Raw genomic sequence first — 24,378 nt, 5'->3', positions numbered from 1 at the left:
AAAAAAAAAAAAGGACAGGATGGCTGAGCCCTAAATATGAGGAGCAAAGGAATCCAAAAACCTGCAGCTTTTTCAGTTTGGTCCATTTGATTCAAAGTTCCGGCCACTGAATCTTTGAATTGGACCAACTTTCCAAATCAAACCAGGAGGTCCAATTGAATGGTCAGCTCAGAGGTTTTCAAGCCCAAACGACCTTTTTTCCCCCCAAAGGAATTTGGAAAAATCAAACCAACTCAATTATCTGAACTAATTCAACTGATCAATTCAGAACCAACAGAGATCCGAATGGAGATTCAAACATGATCTAACACCCTGGATCTTGACTTGTTATCTGGATGGATTCGAATGATTAAATAATATTGGAGTAAGATATGAGGTAAGGGACGCGGTGGCGCTGTGGGTTAAACCGCTGAGCTGCTGGGCTTGCCAATCGGAAGGTCGGGGGTTCGAATCCGCATGACGGGGTGAGCTCTTGTTGCTAGTCCCAGCTCCTGCCAACCTAGCAGTTCAAAAACATGCAAATGTGAGTAGATTAATAGGTACTGCTTCGGCAGGTAGGTAACGGCATTCCTTTAGTTGTGCTGGCCATATGACCATGGAGGAAGTGTCTTTGGACAGACGCCGGCTCTTCGGCTTTGAAACGGAGATGAGCACCGCCCCCTGGAGTCAGACACAACTGGACTTAATGTCAAGGGAAGCCTTTACTTAAGATATGATTCAAAACGGACAGGATTGGGGTGAAGAGAGGATGTAATCCACAGCCACGTTGCCATGAGTTGTATAGTTCATGTTGTTCCAGCTGATCATGGAGGATAGGTAGGGCATTTCACTGGGATATAGGAGGATATTGACAGTATAATTCCACATGTGCACCTGATGGATCTCTCCATGGAAGAAAATGTCCTCATGGTGGGCTCGTCCGAGCTGCACCAAGGCATGAGGTTTGATGAAATAGCCTGGCTGTACAACCTTCCTGGCCAAGAGATTTCTGTCCATCGACAAGCTGAGCACTCCCGTCTCTGATGCCCAGGTGATACAGATCCGCTGCCAATCCAGGTAGGAATCTGGGACTCGAAAGTACTCAGCCGTCCCGCCAATGTAGACTGTGTACCACCAAAACCCATCCACGCCACGAGCCTTATAAATCAAGATTTCTTTGTCTTGATCTTTGGTGGCGTACGAGAAAAGGGCTTGTTTGGACTGCGAGTCGGAGAAAGAACAGAGGCAGATGGTGATGTTCTGGAGAAGCTCTCGAGGTTGGTCCACCTCCAGGGACACGTACCCTTTGCGGGAGAAAATGAGGGAATAGCCTCGCAGATCTGTGAGAACGACAGAGAGAGGGCAGATTGAATCATGTTATGTCTTAGTGCATTTCTGTCACAGCCTTTCTTTGGAGGGCTCAAGCCAGGGTAGCGTGTAGGTGCGCGAGGGAGCGTGTGAGAAAAATAAGCTGGTGGAGAAACCGGGTATGGACGGGAGAAATTTTATTTTATCCCCTTGTTTTCAAATCTCTCTGCAGTTTGGCTAATGGCTGCCACCAGGGGTGTCTGTGGGGTATGGCCAAAACCGTCAAGATGGAGCTTCCATCGCATTGTCATGGCTGCCATCTTGACTTTTTAGACCATCCCCCACAGAGATCCTGGCTACACCTCTGAAGGATTGCCCTCTTTCAATGCTCATTCCTGAGTTCTTGCAACACAGGTCACCTCACCCTTTTGCCAGCCATTCTGACCTTTGCCTGCTGAGATAGCAGCTGGCTCGATCGCTGCGTGCCAATCTCACCCTGGCATTAAACCAACAGGGGTCATTCAATGCATTTATCTTCTACTTCTTCCGTCCCTTTTCTTTACAATCTTTGTCTGATTACTTTGTTTGATACCATATAACTTTGTGATCCACAGAGAGAACACCAATGACGTTAGTTCAAGGATGTTTGTGGAGGGGGCATGGGTCAAAATCTTCAAGATGGCGGGCATGGCATCAGGACTTGGCCCCACCCACTGCTTGGGTGCATGTACAAAAAAGGGAAGGGGGGCTTCAATTCTGACACCATGGTGCCAGCTTGAAGATTTGACCCAACATGGATGTCCCTTTGTTGTTTATTCATTCAGTTGCTTCCGACTCTTCGTGACTTCATGGACCAGCCCATGCCAGAGCTTTCTGTCAGTCGTCACCACCCCCAGCTCCCCCAGGGACGAGTCCGTCACCTCCAGAATATCATCCCTCCACCTTGCCCTTGGTCGGCCCCTCTTCCTTTTGCCCTCCACTCTCCCCAGCATCAGCATCTTCTCCAGGCTGTCCTGTCTTCTCATTAGGTGGCCAAAGTACTTCAGTTTTGCCTTTAATACCATTCCCTCAAGTGAGCAGTCTGGCTTTATTTCCTGGAGGATGGACTGGTTTGATCTTCTTGCAGTCCAAGGCACCCTCAGAATTTTCCTCCAACACCACAGTTCAAAAGCATCGATCTTCCTTCGCTCAGCCTTCCTTATGGTCCAGCTCTCGCAGCCATATGTTACTACAGGGAACACCATTGCTTTAACTATGCGGGCCTTTGTTGTCAGTGTGATGTCTCTGCTCTTAACTATTTTATCGAGATTTGTCATTGCTCTTCTCCCAAGGATTAAGCGTCTTCTGATTTCCTGACTGCAGTCAGCATCTGCAGTAATCTTTGCACCTATGGATGTCCCTGCATTAGTCAATAAATCATTCTCACTTAGGGCCAGGATATCACTCAATCAGATTTGTTATATAATGGAATTAATTCAGTTATTAAACTGCAATTCTCCTCTGCCCATAAGTATGCTTTAAAAACATGTACACACAAACACACATACCTCCTGAAACACAAAAAATCAGTACTAATTTGATAGCTACCTTAGATCTTGTTTATACTATAATCATTAAGAATCCTGGAAGAGTTGGCCTATTTCTGTTTCCATCAATGGGCATTCAGAGATACCCCAAAGTTTAAAAAGACAAAGTTGTCAGTCCTTATTGCCTGAAAAGTGTTTGACATATGTAATCCTTGCAGTACCCAAGGTCAGGAGAAAAAACGTCCCAAGGTTAATCCTCAGTATTGAGATTACTGGATAATCTGAATGTAGATTGGCCAAAATCTCCAACCCCAAAATTAAAATTATGTTGCCTCAAACCAAATTAAAATCCAAACTTTTTTTTAAAATGAAAAACAGCTGAGACCTCACCTGAGAATCTGCAAGATCTCGGCGTTAAGATTGCCAAATTCCCATGAAATTTAACAAACCTACAAAATCTTTCTTCTAATTTGCTGCCCTTTCAAATATAGTGATTGACTCCTGAGATACTCAGGATCGGTGAGCATTTATAAGAGAATGTAATCAAAGAAGGTTGTGCTTAATTGATGCTCTTGATACAGCTTTCTGGAAACTGGGAATACATTATATACTTAGAGGTGAGTAGAAGGATCTTCTGAAAATTTACTGCAGCCTTTTAAACACTCGAGGGGTTTCTGAAATTCAGCTCCCCCAACACTGTATGGGAGAAAATGGGGCCCTTTCCAAGAAGGTACAACCTGGGTTGTGTATTTGGGAAAAATCATGGCTTAGAGCAGCCAAGCCATTACAGGAGCACCTTGCATCCCCACTTGCAAAGAAGTCACATCTGGCCCCGTCATGCTAAGTCAGAGTTTCTCAGCCTTGCAGATGTGTGGACTCCAGTGTTGGGCTTTGGCTGGAAGGAGTTAAAAATAAGCTGGTGGGCAGAGAGAAGAAAACTGGGCATGCCTTAAAATGAAAACGTCTGTGGAACTCTCCTGCATCTGGGCTGGCAGGAGATTTCAGCCCACCCCTTTCAGTTCAGGATAAAACCCTAGGAAGTTAAAGGCAGAATTCTCCAAGGCAGGCTCAGCGACGGCTGGATTCAATCTTCTCTTCCCAATCTTCTTTTGCTGCCCGTCAACATGGGGACCCTTTCCCCCTTGCTTCTCCTTCTCTCTGGCCTGATGGGCACGCTGTCCCAGGAAGGTGAGCATTTGCGTTTAACAGTCAAATGGAAGAGTTGCTCCTGAGGTTGAGTTGCAGGGGTGTTAGAATCCAAAGAGATGTGTCTTTGAGTTGGACTTTCTGGACAAGGAGGAGGAGGAGGATTTTGTAACCCCCCCCCCTTTTCTCTCCCACTGGTGGAGGAATATGGGAATGCTGGTAAGTTCTTCTCAAAAGCTGAATGGCTTTCACATTCTCACCCTTTGAGTGCCCTGAAGTAAGAAAGATCTGGCAGGCATTTTGCTGTGAAAGGGAAAGAGTCCTTGGGTGGGGCAGAAAGGCCAGAAGAGGCCCTGTGGTGTAGCAGTGAAGGTGTTGGACTAAGGAAACCCAGCACCACGTCCACCTTCATTAATGGAAGTTGTCTGAGGGACTTTGGGCCAGTCACTCTCTTACAGTCCAACCATGGTCTTAGGCTTATTCTTGGGGTGGGGTTGGGGGGAAGGTCTGGATTCCTGGAGGTGAGACAGATTCTCCTCCTTCTCCTTCTCCTTCTCCTTCTCCTCCTTCTCCTCCTTCTCCTTCTCCTCCGTCTGGATTCCTGGATGTGAGACAGCTTCTTTTTCTTCCTCTTCTCCTCCTCCTCCTTCTCTTTCTCCTTCTTCCCCTTCCCCTCCTCTCTCTCCCCCTCCTCCATTTCTTATTCTTCTTATGATTCAGAAGAAACAGAAATACTTTTCAAAAGTGCCAGGAAAAAACTTTCAGATCAATACCTTACTACTCAGAAGATGAGTTTACCCAAAACCCTAGACTAAGTCAAAATTGGACTGGATCGCTTACACTCCTGTACGTGACAGGAACCCAGCCCTTGTTTTAATGCATAATGTAAACAAGGACACATGATGTCATAAACTGATTTATCTCTTTGAGCGTAACTTGTTAACGCAGTTGCTGCGTTCACACAATGTGTAATGCTCAAACAAACACTGTTGTGCTTTAAGGTGATGCTTTGGACAATATGGAGAACCACAAAGAAGGGCTGGATTCCCACCATGTGCTGGATCCCAAAAATCCCACTTCAGCCTATCTCCCACCACGTATCTAACAAGCCAAAGAATGCAAGTGACATATGCATTGTCCTTGGGTGGTTGGTTAATGATCTCTTCTCATTTCAGTTTATTCTCTGTTTTTGCACTGATCTTTCGCTGCAGATGTTTTAACGGATGCCGTGCTTGCATATTTGATTTCTAGGCTGCCACCGTTAGCTGAAATGTGGCAGCCTAGAAATTCAATCAACCACTCAATCACTCCGTCAAAGGCACTTAGGGAAAAGTGGGAGCGTGCAGAAAAACATGCTCAATAATATTCTGCATGGGTTTTGTGGTTCTTGTCGTCATGGTTTTTATTAGTACATTCTTGATCTGATGCCTGGTTTGAGCTGAAGGTAGGGAGAAGGAGAAGCTGAATTATCCATCCTTAAGGAGCACAGGTGGGAAAGTTCAGACCTTTATTTTCCTTTTTCGCTTTCTGTTCTGCCATCGGAGAGATGGGCACATTTCCCAAAAATGGGGCTCCTGCCCCAAAGCATTCTGGGAAAGGTCAACGTCTCTCCAAGAGGGTGGCTGAGTGGCCTTGATGCCGAGACATCGGAGGGAGAATGAAGGTCAGAGAGATGTTGCTGGTCCAAGGGCTTTGGATCACCTCAGTGTTGGATGGGTGTAGAAATGTTGGTGACCAAAGGAGAACGCATGCTTAGGACATGCTCCTGTGATGGTTTCCTCACAGATCTCGAAGGAAAGGCCTTTGTTTTCCCTTTTGCTTCGAACGTGGCCTTCGTGAGGTTGAAGATGGACATGAAGAAGCCTCTGACCAGCCTCACAGTGTGTGAGAGGTTCCAGACAGACCTGGTGCGTCCGTTCGCCCTCTTCTCATATGCCACCAGGGGAGAGGACAACGAGTTCTTGCTCCACTGCGATAAGCCAAACATCTTCAGCATCTTCATGAAGCACGGGATTGTCACCTTTGACGTCTCCAAAAAGCCGGCATCTTCCACCGGCAGGGAGCACATCTGTTTCAGCTGGGCATCCAAAACAGGGCTGGGAGCTCTTTGGTGGAATGGGAAACTCTTAGCTCGAAAATCAATCATGAAAAACCTCGTTGTCCACGGCAACGCCTCCATCATCCTGGGACAAGAACAAGATTCCTTTGGAGGTCATTTTGATGTCAACCAGTCCTTTGTGGGAGAGATTGAAGATGTCTACTTCTGGGACCGGGTCCTGGAACCTGAGGAAATATGTCGCGTTTGGGACAACCGCGTGGTGTCCCGTCCTCTCATCGACTGGCGGGACCTACGTTATGAAATGCACGGAGAGGTTGTCGTGGCACGTTCCAGCATCTGTGCCTGCCGCAGTGACCGTGCTGGGCCACCTCTTTGGTCACCCAGACATCCGTGAAAAATTAGCAAATTGTGTGTGTTAAACATCACCAACCCCTTTCCCTCCCACCTGAGTGATTCGGTCAACAGCACTATAGCAATCTCCCCCATCTTTCTGTTATGAAATGCACCAGCTTCCTCCCGCAGAAATCCCATTCCAATAAATGCTACTGAGTTGCTTAATTTGTGCCTCCTCAACTTCTTACAACCTAGAGAATGTTTTGCTTGCATTTTGGAAGTGCAGATGTTATGTGTGAGGGAGGGAGAAGAGGATAGATAGATAGATAGATAGATAGATAGATAGATGAAAGAAAGAAAGAAAGAAAGAAAGAAAGAAAGAAAGAAAGAAAGAAAGAAGTCATAGAAAGCATAAAATATATAAACAGTGAGAATTTAAAAGGAGTTGTATATAAGAGCCATATAGGAAGGAAGGAAGGAAGGAAGGAAGGAAGGAAGGAAGGAAGGAAGGAAGGAAGGAAGGAAAGAAAAAGAATTGGGGGAAGGAAGGAAGGAAGGAAGGAAGGAAAGAAAAAGAATTGGGGGAAGGAAGGAAGGAAGGAAGGAAGGAAGGAAGGAAGGAAGGAAGGAAGGAGAATTGGAAGGAAGGAAGGAAAAAGAATTGGCAGAAGGAAGCTAGGAAGGAAAAAGAATTGGGGGAAGGAAGGAAGGAAGGAGAATTGGAAGGAAGGAAGGAAGGAAGGAAGGAAGGAAGGAAGGAAAAAGAATTGGGGGAAGGAAGGAAGGAGAATTGGAAGGAAGGAAGGAAGGAAGGAAGGAAGGAAAAAGAATTGGGGGAAGGAAGGAAGGAGGGAGAATTGGAAGGAAGGAAGGAAGGAAGGAGAATTGGAAGGAAGGAAGGAAGGAAAAAGAATTGGGGGAAGGAAGGAAGGAAGGAGAATTGGAAGGAAGGAAGGAAAAAGAATTGGGGGAAGGAAAGAAGGAAGGAAGGAAGGAAGGAAGGAAGGACGGACACTTAAACATTTCAGGAAGGAGTTATCCACTAGTTTTTGTGCATTTTTTTAAATCAAAAGCTACCTTGTTGGGTAATGGGAATGGCTTACAATATGTCACGGATATTAGCCAATCATCCCTGTGGATAATTTGCCTTTACGAGAAAATTCTATGCCTGCAGTTCTTTTACCTGCCAAATCCCAGTGCTCAATAAATTATATGTTGAAATAACATCTTACCTCCATGTTGTGCATACATTAGTAGGTGTGGGATTTATGTACCTTCAGAAGCTTCCAAATCAGGGCTAATTATCCACCTGCATGCTCAGATATCCAATTTCTGCTGCAATTAACTCAGCATGAAATGGAGCGTACAAGTCAATCAGGTTGAGTTCCATCTTGCGCAGCCCTTCTGTGACATGCAGGAGGCAGTAGGCCTGGGAAGTGGGCATAGACTAGTGTTTCTCAATCTTGGCCACTTTAAGCTGTGTGGACTTCAACTCCCAGAATTCCCCAGCTGGTAGCTGCGGAATTCTGGGAGTTGAAGTCCACACAGCTTTTTTTTTAATAGTAAATTTTATTATGTTTCAAGAGAAGAATAAAAACTACAGACTACAAAGAAAGAAAAAAAAACTAAAAAGGTGCAGAAACACAACAGAAAAAAATTTCAAATTTACAAAAAGATGTGGCTTCTGACTTTTAACAGCAAGGATATACAAAAATTTCCATAATCAATCTCTTACTCTATATTAAACCAACACACCACATTATTTCTATAAATCATTCCACTTTAACACATAATAAAAGTCACTAAGTACAATTACTCCTCCCCCTTATATTAAAATAGAGGGGAAAAAAGTTCCTATAAACCGCCTAAATATCTTTCTTCCCTCCAAAAGATAACACATATTTAATTCTTCCCTTCCTACAGCTATTCTATACAATTCTGTCTACTATAATAAGAATCAAATTAAAAAGTGGGTAAGTTGTCTGCTATTATACTTAATCATACAACAATTTTAATAATCCCAATCTTAATAAACCCAAAAAGCAAAGACAATTCAAAACAGTAATTCCATATCTTTAAAAGCAAATAACATCGGTCAAAGAAGTCCACACAGCTTAAAGTGACCAAGGTTGAGAAACACTGCATAGACCATTTCTCTGCTCTGATAATTTTGCAGGAAGCAAAACTTCACCAGGAGAGTTGATATAAGCCACAAACACAACACCGGTTGCAGAGGATTTAGCACCGATTCACATGTGGTAGCAGCAGATGATGATCCAAAGAAGCCACAGGAAAGGGAAAGAAATCCAGTGGGGAAGAGGAACATGGATAAAGGGTTGCTCTCGTACATGCCTGGTCTCCAACGATAACACCCCTCCAGAATTACCGCTGTATATCATGAGTTTCAGAAAATGTTGAGACTGCAACATTTGACTTGATTCTGCAGAAGCTCACACCAGACCTTAATATCTTGCAAGGGGAGAAATGATGAAGTACGCATTGTGACATTGCAACACAAACACATATCCCCTTAGGCATGCACATTGCAGTGTCCTCATGTTGCACACCAGGACACAACATGGTGGGGGTTCTTAGTCTTTCGGGGCCACGGGCGCCTTTGAGGGTTTGGTGAAACCTTCGGACCCCTCCTCAGAAGGATGGATTTAACGCATAAAATAAAGCACATAGCTATACATTTTAGCATCAAGGAAACCAACTCCGCTCAGATAGTTATTAAAATATTAAAAAATAACAACTGTGTAATTTGGTAACACACATGCTTCTCTATGAATCCATTACTTCAATAACAAGGCATGCTGAATTTCAGTTAGAGGTTAGTGAAAATAGTGAAAACAGTGAAAATAGAGTTGCGTGTCATCCAAGCTCACAGACTCTCTGAAATCTATCCAAAGGGTCTGTATTTAAGACCCCCCCTGCTATAGATGTATGTGATTTTTGATTAGGGAGGGAGGGAGGGAGGGAGAAGGAAGGAAGGAAGGAAGGAAGGAGGGAGAAAGGAAGGAGGGAGGGAGGAAGGAGGGAGGGAGGAAGGAAGGAAGGAAGGAAGGAGGGAGGGAGGGAGGGAGGGAGGGAGGGAGGGAGAAAGGAAGGAGGAAGGGAGGAAGGAGGGAGGGAGGGAGGGAGGAAGGAAGGAAGGAGGGAGGGAGGGAGGAAGGAAGGACAGAGGGAGGGAGGGAGGGAGGGAGGGAGGGAGGGAGGGAGAAAGGAAGGAGGAAGGGAGGGAGGAGGGAGGGAGGAAGGAAGGAAGGAAGGAAGGAAGGAGGGAGGGAGGGAGGGAGGGAGAAAGGAAGGAGGAAGGGAGGAAGGAGGGAGGGAGGAAGGAAGGAAGGAAGGAAGGAAGGAAGGAAGGAGGGAGGGAGGGAGGGAGGGAGGAAGGAAGGACAGAGGGAGGGAGGGAGGGAGGGAGGGAGAAAGGAAGGAGGAAGGGAGGGAGGAGGGAGGGAGGAGGAAGGAAGGAAGGAAGGAAGGAAGGAGGGAGGGAGGAGGAGAAAGGAAGGAGGAAGGAGGAAGGAGGGAGGGAGGGAGAAAGGAAGGAGGAAGGGAGGGAGGAGGGAGGGAGGGAGGGAAGAAAGAGAGGAAGGAAGGTAAGGAGGGAGGGAGGGAGGAAGGAAGAAATGTAGGGGTGGAGAAGTAAACAGAGCCCCAAATGGGAATATTCAACGTGTCGGCGTAGAGTATTTCTGAGAAATGAAACACGGAATGCCTGATAGGGTATGGCGCAGAGAAGACCATGGCATGAGAAGACTCTGCAGAATTTTGCAATGATCCTTCTCTGACCTTCCCTAATCCAAGGACCAATTTTGTGGGCTTGCCCCAAATACTGGGCCCCGCCGTCCACTTTCAAAGGTTTCCAAGGACACCATGGGTGAGAACCGACCAGATTTGGCCCACTACTCTTAAAAGCAGAGAACGGAAAGGAAGTTGGAAAAGCAGAAGATACTTAACAGGCTATTTTTACTGCCGTTAGGACATTCCTCCTGCCTTGTGCTCCAAGTGGATACATGAAATATTTCCTTATCAGCATCTGCCTAAACCAGCTGACTGTTCCCTGCTTCCTTTAGGGTTAGCAACTAATTAAATAATTTGCATCACATAAATCATCCCTTTTTCCATTAACCTCCCATTAAAATGAAATGTCATTTTCATCCCCTTATTTGCAATGTCCTAGTACCTTTCAGCTCCTTACCACCATTAATGACCACAAATTTCCAAGCAAATATAATAGTCCCGTCGACATGTGTTTTTTTTAAACATAACACTAATCACAGTTATAGCACTATTTTTTAATTAGCGATGCTTTTGCATCTAAGGCCCATTTTTCCCTCCAACAACTCTCTTACAAGGTAATTTGAGCCGAAAGTGAATGAGTGGCCCAAAGTCACCACGTAAACTTCTGGAGTTGATAGGGTCTCGGCAGGTTCTGAAGATGAATGGAAAAGGAAGGAAGCAAACTCATTTTGCTGATGATTTTGCCCTCTAAAATATCTAGGAGCTTCCAAAAAAACTCTTTAGTGCTAGTCCCAGCTGTCTTCTGTTCCTGATATATTTGATTTTCTGAGCAAAATTGGATAGCAAGAGCGTCCACAGAACAACATGGAAACCCTTCCTGCAATACGATAGAATTGCAGACCAGGGGTGAGAAATGCTTTTCTTCCATTATTTCGTTTATTTATCCAATTAGTGAATATATTTCTTGATGGCGCCACCCATTGGGATCAAATGGCTTAACCAGATGTCCGGGAATTGGTTCAACGATTTGGAGAGACCTTTGGTCGGAAATGAAATGATCACACCCCTGTAGTGATGGATGGCATTACAGATGTGGTGATTTTCTTAAATATGATAAAATATCACATTAGGTAAAGGTAAAGGTAAAGGTTTCCCTTGACGTTAAGTCCAGTCGTGTCCGACTCTAGGGGGTGGTGCTCATCTCCCTCTCAAAGCCGAAGAGCCGGCGTCTGTCCAAAGACACTTCCTCCATGGTCATGTGGCCGGCATGACTAAACAGAACGCCGTTACCTGCCCGCCAAAGCAGTACCTATTAATCTACTCACATTTGCATGTTTTCGAACTGCTAGGTTGGCAGGAGCTGGGACTAGCAACGGGAGCTCACCCCGTCACGCGGATTCGAACCCCGACCTTCTGATCGGCAAGCTCAGCAGCTAAGCCAGCTGGGAAATTCTGGGAGTTGAAGTCCACACATCTTAAAGTTGCCAAGGTTGAGAAACACTGCACTAGGAGGTTTCTAACTGGATGGCAGAACCAATATATGGAGCAAACAATATTTAATAACCAAGCCAAATAATGAATGACCCTGGTTTAAAGGAAAGGGACGAAGTTTAGAAGTCTTACATGAGGAGTCTGAAGATGCATTTGCCCACCAAGTTGAATGCTTCCCACTCTGTGTGAAAATATACCCATCCATTCAGTTATCCTGTCTCCCCCGTCATATAAACCATCCCATTGTTTTTGAAGATTTGCTTTTTTTCAAATTGTGAAATTCCTGCTTTTGGCTAGAACAGGATATGTCCTTCCCCCCAGAATTCAGAACCAGATGGAAATCACATCTCTGTGGATTTGCCATCCCACCTTTGAACTGCATTTCCCCCCCAGATTCTCTCTTATTTGCAAGTTTCTCAGTCATCGGGTTGGCTGGTTTGGGAGAGAATGCGTGATCTGACTCAGCACAGTTTTTTCATCACGTTTTGCATTGCCTTCTAAGTCAGATCAGGAGAAAGTTATGGAATTTTGTGGTAGATGTGATGGATGGGACATCAGGAGAAACATCTTGATCCTGGAAAGATATTTGTAGAGAGATGAGGGACCATCTGCCAGTGCAGATCTTGCAGCAGGAAATAATTTTGAAGGTACTTCAGGATGATTTCTCAGACCTGCTTTTGCTGCTAAAACACTACAGCAAGCAGAACAGGATCAGTGAATCTCTTGGTTCTGCTAGTAACCATGTTGCATATGTCTTAACAGAGTTTTTTTTTAAATCCGTTCAATCGTGTCCGATTCTCGGAGGCTGCCTGGACAAGTCCCTGCAGTTCTCTTGGCAAGGTTTTTCAGAAGTGGGTTGCCGCTGCCTCCTCCCTAGGGCTGAGAGGGAGTGGCTGGCCCAAAGTCACCCAGCTGGCTTTGTGCCCAAGTCAGGACTAGAACTCACGGTCTCCTGGTTTCTAGCCCAGCGCCTTAACCACTAGACCAAACTGGCTCTCAGCAGAGAGATATTGGGAGTCAAACCTGCTATGGTTAGAAGTGCCTGGCTCTGCCCTGGAATCGTGATTCTTAATTCCAGATAAGCACGAGGATAAACTATTTTCCCAGCAGAAAAGCATACTCTGTTCCTGCTCAGAAGTACTCCCCCATTTTAGTGACACTCTTGTGCACAGAAAACAGCTTCTGTTGAGTCCCAGATGAATTAATAAATAAAATAGCCCAACTGTGCAGCCCACAATCATTGGCATGGTGCGATGGCTTTAAGCCTTGCAGGGAAATGGGTGGCTATCTATATTTGAGAAATAAATAAGCAAGCAAATAAACACTCACTTTCCTGGAGAGATGTTTCTGAGAGGCTGGCAAAGAGGAGGACACAGATCCACCACGCTGCCATCTTTTTTCCTGCCAAGGGAAAAGAAACGGACCAGATGTTGAAGAGGAAGTTTGGTCAGCGGGAAGCTGAGCTAGGCGGTCTCGGCAAACTGGGTCTGAAATCAGCAGCTCTGCAACTATATTGCCTCGAGGGCTGGGTCTTAATTTATGCTGCAGCATGATTGGGGTGAAACCCAATCCCATCAAACAAATGTCTGCTATGCCTTCTTGATTTGCAGAAGTCATCCGGGTGGGGCAAAAAAGAGGCTGTTTATTTTTAACTCCTTCCTCATAAGTTAGGCAGCAGAATTGGGTCTTTCAGAGGGCGCTGTTTGGGGATAGGCATGCGGAGAAAACGTCGTGAGCACACTCACAAAATGGCTGCCAGGTTTATTCTTCAAATGGCCAGTCAGAAAACGCTTCATGAACTAGAAGGTAATCTAGCCCACAGAAACAATTGCCTGCCGATCCATGGGTCTTTCCCTTGACAGCTACATTCTGGGAATTGAAGGCCAGTTGGCCAGTTTTCTGTTTCATTTTTTTAAATGGACTGGCCCCAGTGGAGGGTCTGGGCCCTACTGCATCCCCAGGCAGTTTGCTGCCGACCCATGGTTAATCGATCTCTAGAACTGAGAACAATCTCATGCCTCTGAGCCTTCCAAAGAAGACTGCTACCCTATAGGTTGGCATTAGGTGGCAGTATAGAGTTCAATTTTTTCTCCCCTGTCTCTTGTTCCTGCCCTCTAGTGGTCCTCTAGATCTTTGCAACCCAGATATGGAAGTCTTCTCAAAGGCTAGAGGAACTTCAGAGCAAGGACCCTTGGCTACGGTTTGGGGCAGGCCAGTGTGTCCTTAAATTGCCTTTGGTGAATCTGTTTTTTTCCTGCAGAAAAATCAGTGCTTTGTATGTTGACTCCTTTTTGGCAAAGAGCTAAGAGTCAGGCACTCCACAGCTGAAGCAGCCTGTCAGGTGCTCCTGTAGAGATGTCTTTCCATGAAATCTTGATGACTCAAGCATGAGGTTGCCAAGGGGGAAAAACAGCATATTATTCCAGAAAGTAAGGTATTTGGATTCTGCCTCAGGCTGAATGTTCATCCTATCTTTGATGGTTAAGGGGTATAACTCTGAATACATCTCATCTGGGCTGGTCCCGTTGAACAGAGTGGTTTTGTTCCCCAGACTGACTGAACTGTCTATCCAGGTTAACAAAACATACCATTTGTGTTCATGCACAGACTAATAAACTACATTATTTCTTAACATGGTGACCACTTTCAAGGCAACATATTGTTGGAACTGAGCTATTACCTTAGCTAGTCATGGAGATCAGCCTTAACTTGAGCCCTCACAAAAAAACCTTTTCATAACAACACCGCACTTACACATTTTTTCCCCGTACCATTTGTTGAATTCCAAGGTTGCATTCAGACGTAGCACATTGGAATGTGTTAACCCATTTTCTGGGTTCACACAATACAATGAAATCCGGATTGACTGAACTTGGATGCAACGGATTTTGTATGCCGTGGCCCACAACTGGCATAATTTGCATCCATTTACATCCTGCCAACTTCATGCCAATGGCATAAATTGCCCTACTCTTTGATCTGATGGATCTTTTTGAATAACAGACGCCCCTTCCTCACCAATAGTCCACTAAAACCTGGTTTCATGATACACTGAATCATAATTTAACCTAATGGGCTGGGTTCACAAAACACCCTGTTTCCAACCAACAAACCTTAATCAAGGTTCAGATGTTGGGCTGCTAGGACTTTCAGAAACCCAATGATGTCTGTTGCACAAACCCAAGATTGCCATCCATTCATCTTCCCTTCAATTCTTCAAACAGAGCCATAACCTGAGAAAGACCAATCAAATCCACAAAGGACCAAAACTTAAGACCACAGGGCTCAGATAGGAAGTCCCTTTATACTTCTTCCTGTCTGAGAAGATCCAATGGCTGTTCTTGGTGGGCGGAGTCAGACGTCTACACCTGCCACTCAACATGTCACCACCTGGACCTGTCATGTGCAAATCCTAGCAGCATCTCCTCCCATGAGCCACTACTGGCAATTTCCCACAATCCTTCACATGTTGAGGAACCCATCATATCTGGAGAATCTAGCTTCGACGTGGGGAAATAGCGAAGAGGGAAACCAAAGGCATTGCTGCTGCTGAAATATCAGCACCATGAAATGTAATTTTTAAGTAAGAAATGAGAGGGTAACAGCCTGTGCCTCTCCTCCAGATGAAGGGGGAAAAGGGTTATTCACTTTCCTTTCCTCCCTTGTCAAGCCAAGCTCAATGCCATGTCACCCGAGCTGGCCGGGGGACAATTACGGACAACAGATGAGCGTGTCACTTCTTCTCCAAGACCAGAGTCACCTTTAATGAGAGGGAACTGCAAAGTGCAGGCAGCGATGGGGCTGAAAGCAGGAGGCAACACGCTTCCTCTGTTAATAACTTGTCAACTGCCTTGTCAGCTGTGAAATAGCAAATGGTGGTGAGATGTCCCCTGTATTAAAAAGAAGGAAAAAAAAAAGGGAAGATCAAATCAGGAGCCAAGAACGTGGTCTGCGTGGTCAGCAGAAGACTAAACTTGCAATAAAGGCAAAGCCTGTAGTGTGATTTAGTTGTTTGCCTCCCCAACTTGGACCTTCCCCCTCTTCTCAGTCTTGTGAGATTTAGTATGGCGTTAGATAAAATGCCACCACAAACGTCCCATGATCTTTGGGCAGAGAAGTTGGAAGGCGAGGACAATTTCCCCCAGTTTCTCTGAAGGAGTTCGCCAGCCTTGGGAGTGGGTGGTATCCTACAAGCCGCAAATCTGGCAAGGATGCCGAGATCACAAGATGTTTGTGGTTAGGCTCCTTGTGATTACTCAGCGTGGGCCTAACCCACCCCAACAGCATGCTTCGAAAGGGCAAAGCCATGCAAACTCCATCTTCCGTGTAAAGCAAAGTGTGAGAGGTGGGGGGATATGGCCAGACTGACTTCTTTGATGAGGGAAAACACAATATTGACATTTATTGCTGACTGGAAACCCTTTATGGACTTCTTGCATAAAATAGAAAAAGGCGAACATGATTTACGGATGGTTTTGATGATTAGACAGGATAGATCAGCCTTTCTCAACCTTTTGACCAGTGTTTCTCAACCATGGGGACTTTAAGATGGGTGGACGTCAACTCCCATCAATTCTGGGAGTTGATGTCCACCCATCTTAAACTTGCCAAGGTTGAGAAACACTGCTCTACAGGTTTTCATCCTCTGACCAAGGAGTTTCCTTCAGTCGTGCATTCAGTCTTGCGAAGCGGAGTGGGATCAAATTGCCTTGACTCACTATACGGTGGCTGAGGTTTCCTGTGCATGTGAAGACTGCTAAGGGGCTAGAAAGGCAGCTGAAATGAAGCTCCACGTCTGCTCCAATCCAGTGAGGGAAAACATCAATTTGAGCTGATCTGATCACATTACCTTCAGCTCTAATCACCCCATCAAAGCTTACACATCTCTAAGTGATTATTGTCAAACTGTATTAAAAGCAGGCAACGGAAACATGACAAATTGGCGAGACAGCCAGGCGCAGAGGCGGACAGAAACCTGCATTGCTAAAAGGGGGGCCTCAGTCCCACAAGGTAGAACAGACCAGGAAATCAATTCCGCAGGAAAGTTAACACAATTTTTATTGAGATGGGGTCATACAGGTAGTCCTTGACTTACGACCACAATTGGTCTGGAACTTCCATCGTTAAGTGATGCAATCATTAAGTGAGTCATGCCTGATTTTATGACCTTTTCTGCCATGGTCATTAAGTGAATCACTGCAGTCATTAAACAAATCACATGGTTGTTAAGCGAATCTGGCTTCCCCCATTGACTTTGCTTGTTGGAAACCTCTTGGGAAGGTTGCAAATGGTGATTAAGTGACCCCAGGATGCTGCATCCATTGTAAATACATGCCAGTTGCCAAGTGTCCGAATTTTGACCATGTGACCGCGAGGACACTGTGATGGTCGTAAGTGTGAGGACTGTTCACAAGTCACTTCTTTCAACACCGTTGTAACTTTGAATGGTTGTAAGTCAAGGACTACCTATAATATAAGAACCTTGCAAGTCTGATTGTGCTCCATCCCCTTCTTATACACCTGTGAATTAGGGAGGTGCCTATCTGAACTGCTTCTGAATGTTACCTGGACATTATGGACTCAAAACATGTTTTACTCCGCAAGATTATCATATGCACAAAGACGAAAAGATTTGGCAATACCCACAATGGAGGACTGGTTGGTGAAGATGATGGAACTTGCTGAGATAGCCAGACTGACTTCTTTGATTAGAGAAAACACAATATCAATGTTTATTGCTGACTGGAAACCCCTTATGGACTTTTTGCATAAAACAGAAAAAAACGGACTTATGATTTACGTACGGTTTTGATGATGAGACTGTATAGATCAGCCTTTCTCAACCTTTTGACCAGTGTTTCTCAACCATGGGGACTTTAAGATGGGTGGCTTGGACTTGAAGTCCACCCATCTTAAACTTGCTGAAGAAACATGGCTGTACAGGTTTTGGACCTCTGACCAAAAAGCTTCCTTCTGTTTCCAGGCTGTACCATCTGCGGTCCAACTTGTCCCCATCTTCCCCATTAGCTATGATTTTCACATCCTGAGGCTGCATTGCATAAAATTTTGTACTATGCTCTTGTCACACACAATTCACAATCCGGAGAGGAGTCATCCATGATGCAACTGTTTTCTTACAAGCTGCAGAGACCACTTAAAAGCTCCTGTGCCGAGGGCCTTTCCACTCCTCCCTGGGGCCCAAAGCTCCCTCTGTGAGCATTTCCTACCTCCACGCTTCCAAGCCAAGGGTACATATTATGACTTCTTTTGCTAAAATAATTAAGGTTCCCAGAGGAGACATTGCTGGGCAGTGGGAACCTTACGTTCCCTCCCCCATCCAAATTAGAGAAGAAAGTTAATAACATCAGAGGTGGTCTCTGGGCTATTAGCAGGAAAATGATGCAACTTGAATCAAGCATCCAAAGACTTAAGCAGATCCCTGTTTATTCTGGGTAGGGAGCGGCATTTTCATCCTGCTCTGGAAAAGGCAAAGAACAAAGGGAGGGAGGGAGGGAGGAGGTGATGTTTAAGCACAGAGGTGCAAAATGAGGCTATTACCTGCAGAAGGAAAGGAAATATTCACAGGGAGAGAAGTAGAATTTTTTGGCAGAGGGACAGTTTGACATTTTAGACGTTTTGTTAGCACCACCACAATAGATGCTGTTTCCTCCATCTCTGTATTGTGGCTTGTCTTTTCCGACTGCAGTATGGAAGTGATCAGAAGAATTTAACTGGGGGGGGGGAAGAGGGGGGGGGAATATCAGTTAAAAAAGCCCAGTCAATTTTAGTGGAAAGCATGTGTTACTAGCGAACCTCACAATAGGAACTCACTTCTTATTCAGATTGTGATTACAGGTAGTCCTCGTTTAGTGACTGCCTTGTACAGCAACCGTTCACAGTTACAACGGTGACGTTACAACCTTCGCAGATCTAGAAAGCGAAGGAAAGCTGAAATAAGATCATACGCAGGCGTGGTTTCACTTAGTGACTGCCTTGCTTAACAACTGAGTTGCAGGCCCCAATTGTGGTCGCTAAATGAGGACTCCCTGTATAAGTCAGATAGATGGTTGTTCAGAAGGCGAGGGTAGATGGGATGGGAAGGAAGCAGTGGGAAAATGTTTTGGTCTGTTTCATGCATCCTGCTAAACCAGGTTTAGAAAACACAATCAGAGAGAAGGTAGAACTGGCATGTTTGTCTAACTGGAGCTTAATTGGAGTGAGCTTAATTCCAAAAGGCCATCAATTTCCGTGTCGATATTGGTGACGCTGCATTAAAACAACCGCCTCATTTTCCTAACAGGTGCTTTATATTTCACCAGTATAAGGCAGCTAGTTAAAATTCAGACTTTTCCAGTCTTTTCCTGAAATAGCTGTACTTGTTGAATTTGGTCGCTGCAAAGATTGACTGTTTTGTTCCATATTGAAGAGTAATACAGCATTTAAGGGATTAAGGTCTGAGCCAAGAACATCCTTTTTTTGTCTTATACCTGCAAACATACTGACATCCTCGGGCAGCAAAATATCTTGAGCTAACCCTGCTGGTATAAAATAGTTAATCGGGTTTTGCTAAGCCATGATGTCTGACTTTCTGCACTTCAGCCCCTTATTAATAATAGGAGGATAATGCTGGGCAGTGTCTGCAAGGAGAGGGTAGGGAAACTGGCTGAGACAGGTTTCAAAGGCCTTCCAGGGATGAGTGGTGGTGTTTCTGCAACCTGCCAAGAGAAGGAGAGGAAATGAGGCTGTGAAGATTTATTTATGTATGTATTTTCTATCCCACCTTTATTATTCTTATAAATAACTAAGGCGGGGAACTTCCTTACTCCTTCCTTCTCCTATTTTCCCCACAACAACAACCCCGTGAGGTGGGCTGGGCTGAGAGAGAGGGACTGGCCCAAGGTCATCCAGCTGGCTTTCATGCCTAAGGCAGGACTAGAACTCACAGCCTCCTGGTTTCTAGCCCGTTGCCTTCACCACTAGACCAAACGGAAAAAGCTGAAGAGGCAAAGGACCACGCACCCCGGTTTACGATAACCAAAGGCTTTGAGCCTGGGAGAGAGAGACGTAAGCCTGAGAATGAAGACGTCTCCCCTTCGTTTCATGTCCATCCTTGCTCCCAAGCCTGGGCAAAGGGCGGAAAGAAGACTGGGATTGTGTCAGCAAGATTGTCCAAGTAAATATTTGACAAATTTGGGGAGGATGACCTTCATCTTCCAGAATTCTCCATGAGCTTTCCATAAGGGTACTGGACTGTACAAAGCAGGCCTCACCACTGTATTTTCTATCCACCAATGACACCCCCCACCCCTCCCCTCTCTCTCTTATTTCCATCCATCCATCCACCCATCCATCCACCCATCTCTGTCTCCATCTATCATCTCTGTCTGTCTGTCTATCTATCTATTATCTATCCATCTGTCATTTATTGTCCTCTATCTCCATCCATCCATCCATCCATCCATCCATCTCTATCTGTCCATCCATCCATCCATCCATCCATCCATCATCTGTCTATCTATTTAGCCATCCAACTCTATCTCCATCCATCCATCCATCCCTGTCTGTCATCCATCCATATCCATCCATCCATCCATCCATCCATCCATCCATCCATGTCTGTTTGTCTGTCTATCATCCATCCATCCATCCATCCATCCATCCATCCATCCATCCATGTCTGTTTGTCTGTCTATCATCCATCCATCCATCCATCCATCCATCCATCCATCCATCCATCCATCCATTCATGTCAGAACTGCCCTGCTGTTGCTGCTGAAATTTCTACTGCCTTTTCTGTCCTCACATGGAAGTTCTCATTCAGGGACATTGACAACAGATTCATGATGCCCTCACTGCAATAAGAGTTGCAAATTTCCTCTGACTTTCTCAGTTTAAAACTATGGAATGCAGTCCATGGCATCTAATAAAGAAACAGGGATCTTCCTAAAAGGATTGAGAAGAGCAATGACAAATCTTGATAAAATAGTCAAGAGCAGAGACATCACACTGACAACAAAGGTCCGCATAGTCAAAGCAATGGTGTTCCCCGTAGTAACATATGGCTGCGAGAGCTGGACCATAAGGAAGGCTGAGAGAAGGAAGATGGATGCTTTGGAACTGTGGTGTTGGAGGAAAATCCTGAGAGTGCCTTGGACTGCAAGAAGATCAAACCAGTCCATCCTCCAGGAAATAAGGCCAGACTGCTCACTTGAGGGAATGATATTAAAGGCAAAACTGAAGTACTTTGGCCACCTAATGAGAAGACAGGACACCCTGCAGAGGATGCTGATGCTAGGGAGAGTGGAGGGCAAAAGGAAGAGGGGCCGACCAAGGGCAAGGTGGACGGATGACATTCTGGAGGTGACGGACTCGTCCCTGGGGGAGCTGGGGGTGTTGACGATCGACAGGAGGCTCTGGCGTGGGCTGGTCCATGGAGTCTGGAAGAGTCGGAAGCGACTGAACGAAGAAACAACAGCAGCCAGCCTTGTGGTGGGAATCCGTAATGCTCGTCATGGACAGCAGGGGGCAGTGCAGACTCGAAAATGCCACCTGGGCTGCTTCAATGCGTTGTCCCCCCAATTTTCATAAGGGCATGTTAATTTGATGTGCATTTAAGTTCACTGAGCAATAGTCAATAAAAGCCTCCAGCAAATGAACGAACGAGGGTATAGGTTGCTTTCAAGCTTCCATTTCGGTTAAAGCATCTCATTTTTAATACGATGAGATTAATAATCGTGCTCATAAAACGCTTTCCAAGGAGCACATCAGTGCTTGGCTAGGGAAGAAAGCAAGTTTGCAGTTTGTTTGTGCCTGTGTGTGTGTGTTTTTTTGAAGTTGATGCACTGAGCACATTGATTGGATGGCCTTCTAAGTGTATTCTTGCATGGGGGGGCGGGTGAACCCACAAGAGGGAGGCTCTATCACAAAATATAAAGTCATATGTTGGCCAGGAAGAGCCAGGCGTCCCTCCATCCTAGGAACAGCACAGATCACCTTTTGCTGGCTTGAGTGAAAGGTAGAATTTTAAGTTCCTTGTTATTCAGGGTAAGGCAAATGATGTAATCTGATCTCGTGTTGGCAATGCCAGCTAGTTAGTTAGTTAGTTAGTTAGTTAGTTAGTTAGTTAGGAGCCAAGTCGAGCCGGACTGCTGGAGATCTGTCTCCACTGATATCCACAGCATGTCCAATATTTTTCTGCACTTCCTGCTTGAAAGGGCAGATGAACATGCCAACTATTCTTTTGTAGTTGGGAGGAGACTACCAAATGGGCGGTGCCCAGCCTTGTGGCCGAAGGTTGCCCACCCTCCTCTGTTTTAGAAGAATGTATGCAACTGCTAAATGTGGAAGTGGAACATGGGTACACCTGGCTCTGGACTGTAACTTTCTCACAATCCCTCTCTCATTTTCAGGCCCTGATTTACCATGAGTTGTGATGGACCTCTCCCCGCCTCTTCCCCTTCCTCTTCCCCCTCCTCCCCCTCCTCCTTTCCTAGAAATGAGACAGATTCTTCCTCTTCCTCTTCCTCTTTCAAATGGCCAAAATCTTAGAAGTTTCTGCAATATTGCTTGTCTCATCCACAGCTCTTGCTTGGGCTGAAATGGCCCCATCTTGCATGATTGAGACAATCATCTCAGGTTGCAGCCATTTCAGGGATTCAGTTAGTTTTATTTTATTTTACTTGGAGGAAAGAGGGACTTGGCTTCAGAGCGCCTCCGTCAAACACGAAGCCAAATCCTTAACCCCGGCTCTTGAGTGTGAAACCGGAATTTTCCCCAGACCCCCGGGGAACTGAATCTATAAATTTATGCCTGCAATTCCACCCCACTAACCTTGAGCGACGGGCCCATATGATGCCAAAATTAATTTGGAGCAAAACCGCTTCTCTTGGGATGTTGCCCAACGTTGACGGTTGGGCACTTCTCCAAAATCTCATGTAGAAAAGAGCCTTTTCTTTAAAATTGGAGATGCTGAAAATTAAACCGGGGACCGTCTGCCTTCCAGACAGTTTGAATCCAACTACCTCAGTCTCTTTGGTTAGAAGATGCGGTTTGGAACAGGGACAAGAAAGACCACAGCAGCTATCTCTGGTGGGGCTTAGCTACCTGCCGCTTTAATGAAGCAAATATTTTGCCTCTCCACTGGTGAGCAGGAGAAATCCTGGGGCTGCTCTCCTGCAGGGCTCAAATCTAATGGCCCGTTGATGGCAGGAGTGGGAAAGGAAAATGGGGAAGGTCTAATTTTGGCTCAGACCTCTCCAGTTTTCCACTGCTTTGCTGCAGCTGTGCTTCCAGAGGTGGTGGTGCTGCAACCTGATGATGGATATGGGCTTCAGAAGAGGCATTCTGGGAACAAAGCCAGAAGAATCTGCTTCCTTTCCAAGGGAGTCAACCACTTGTGTTCGAAGAGAAGCAGACAGAGAGTCCAATTGGAATGGATTCAGCCCCTTCTGACAGTCAACTTGGTGGAAGAGGGACAGAGGGCCATCCTGACCCGGTCCCATCTTTTGGGGGATGTGGCTACGGAGTCCTGCAGGTGGGGAAATAAAAAATCGCTAACAGGCTAAACCTGGATTATCCTCAAGAATGCAACCCAGGGCTGAGGCACAGACCACCATCTCTTGGCATTCAAACGTCTTGCTAGCCATGTTAGAGTTCAACCCCGCTCCTTGGTTTGGCAATGGATAGCGAGGGGCTGTGTTGTTGTTTATTTGTTTAGTCGCTTCCGACTCTTCGTGACTTCATGGACCAGCCCACGCCAGAGCTTCCTGTCGGTCGTCAACACCTCCAGCTCCCCAGGGACGAGTCCGTCACCTCCAGAATGTCATCCGTCCACCTTGCCCTTGGTCGGCCCCTCTTCCTTCTGCCCTCCACTCTCCCCAGCATCAGCATCTTCTCCAGGGTGTCCTGTCTTCTCATTATGCGGCCAAAGTATTTCAGTTTTGCCTTCAATATCATTCCCTCAAGTGAGCAGTCTGGCTTGATTTCCTGGAGGATGGACTGGTTTGATCTTCCTGCAGTCCAAGGCACCCTCAGAATTTTCCTCCAACACCACAGTTCCAAAGCATCCATCTTCCTTCGCTCAGCCTTCCTTATGGTCCAGCTCTCGCAGCCATATGTCACTACGGGGAACACCATTGCTTTGACTATGCGGACCTTTGTTGTCAGTGTGATGTCTCTGCTCTTAACTATATTATCGAGATGAGGGGCTGTAAGAGGGTGCAAATGAGGGGCAGGGAAACATTGCAGCCATCAGTCATGGCTTGCTCACGGTTGGTTGAGAGGCCACTCAGAATTTCTCCCTGAAGCCAAAATGGAGAAGCTACCTCTGGAGGAGAAATGAGGCAGAAGACCCCATTAGTCCTAAGGACCAATTCAAGCTCCTTGTGCCAGACACAATTAGGTTTCATTTAACAAGCCAGGATTACGTAGAGGATGGTGTAGCACACCATTTCTCAAACTTGGCTTCTTTAAGACAGGTGGACTTCAACTCCCAGAATTCCCCAGCCAGTGATGCTGGCTGGGGAATTCTGGGAGTTGAAGTTCACCTGTCTTAAAGTGGCCAAGTTTGAGGAACACTGGTGTAGCGTCACATGGCAATGCGGGAATCTCTAATCAGAAGGGCTGCCCTGTGTCTTCTGAGTGTGGGTTATTCCCACTTTCCACCAATTGTCTTGGAGGGAAGCCGTAATCAACTCCAGGTCGGGCCTTCCCAGAAACAGAAGGTGCCCGTGACCCCTTGATTCACAAACACTCCTGGATGCCTCTGCCTGTTCCAGAAACTGCTTG

At 45.8% G+C, this 24,378-nt stretch overlaps 3 protein-coding genes across 3 annotated transcripts in view; 1 reads left to right on the top strand and 2 right to left on the bottom strand.

Moving 5' to 3' along the window:
* TAGLN2 (transgelin 2) overlaps nt 1-24,378 on the bottom strand; it is a 288,943-nt gene that overhangs the window by 83,564 nt on the left and 181,001 nt on the right. The window lies entirely within an intron of this gene.
* Nucleotides 718-13,144, bottom strand: LOC134506578 (mucosal pentraxin-like). Its single transcript, XM_063316818.1, has 2 exons — nt 12,922-13,144; nt 718-1,319 (listed from the first exon to the last, which is right to left on the bottom strand). The coding sequence occupies exons 1-2, from the start codon at nt 12,983-12,985 to the stop codon at nt 718-720; spliced, it is 666 nt and encodes a 221-aa protein (XP_063172888.1). The 5' UTR covers nt 12,986-13,144.
* On the top strand, nt 3,857-6,553 carry LOC134506463 (C-reactive protein-like). Its single transcript, XM_063316672.1, has 2 exons — nt 3,857-4,001; nt 5,745-6,553. Exons 1-2 carry the CDS (start codon nt 3,938-3,940, stop codon nt 6,410-6,412), a joined length of 732 nt encoding a protein of 243 aa, XP_063172742.1. The 5' UTR covers nt 3,857-3,937; the 3' UTR covers nt 6,413-6,553.

Source organism: Candoia aspera, chromosome 17 (assembly GCF_035149785.1).
Source record: "Candoia aspera isolate rCanAsp1 chromosome 17, rCanAsp1.hap2, whole genome shotgun sequence".
Lineage (NCBI taxonomy): Eukaryota > Metazoa > Chordata > Lepidosauria > Squamata > Boidae > Candoia > Candoia aspera.
This window is presented reverse-complemented; position numbering and strand designations above follow the sequence as displayed.

Coding starts and splice junctions, on each gene's coding strand:
- LOC134506463 (XM_063316672.1), top strand. CDS start 3,938: ATGGGGACCCTTTCCCCCTTGCTTCTCCTTCTCTCTGGCCTGATGGGC. Junction 4,002..5,744: donor GGGCACGCTGTCCCAGGAAG/GTGAGCATTTGC, acceptor GTTTCCTCACAG/ATCTCGAAGGAAAGGCCTTT.
- LOC134506578 (XM_063316818.1), bottom strand. CDS start 12,985: ATGGCAGCGTGGTGGATCTGTGTCCTCCTCTTTGCCAGCCTCTCAGAA. Junction 1,320..12,921: donor AGAAACATCTCTCCAGGAAA/GTGAGTGTTTAT, acceptor TCGTTCTCACAG/ATCTGCGAGGCTATTCCCTC.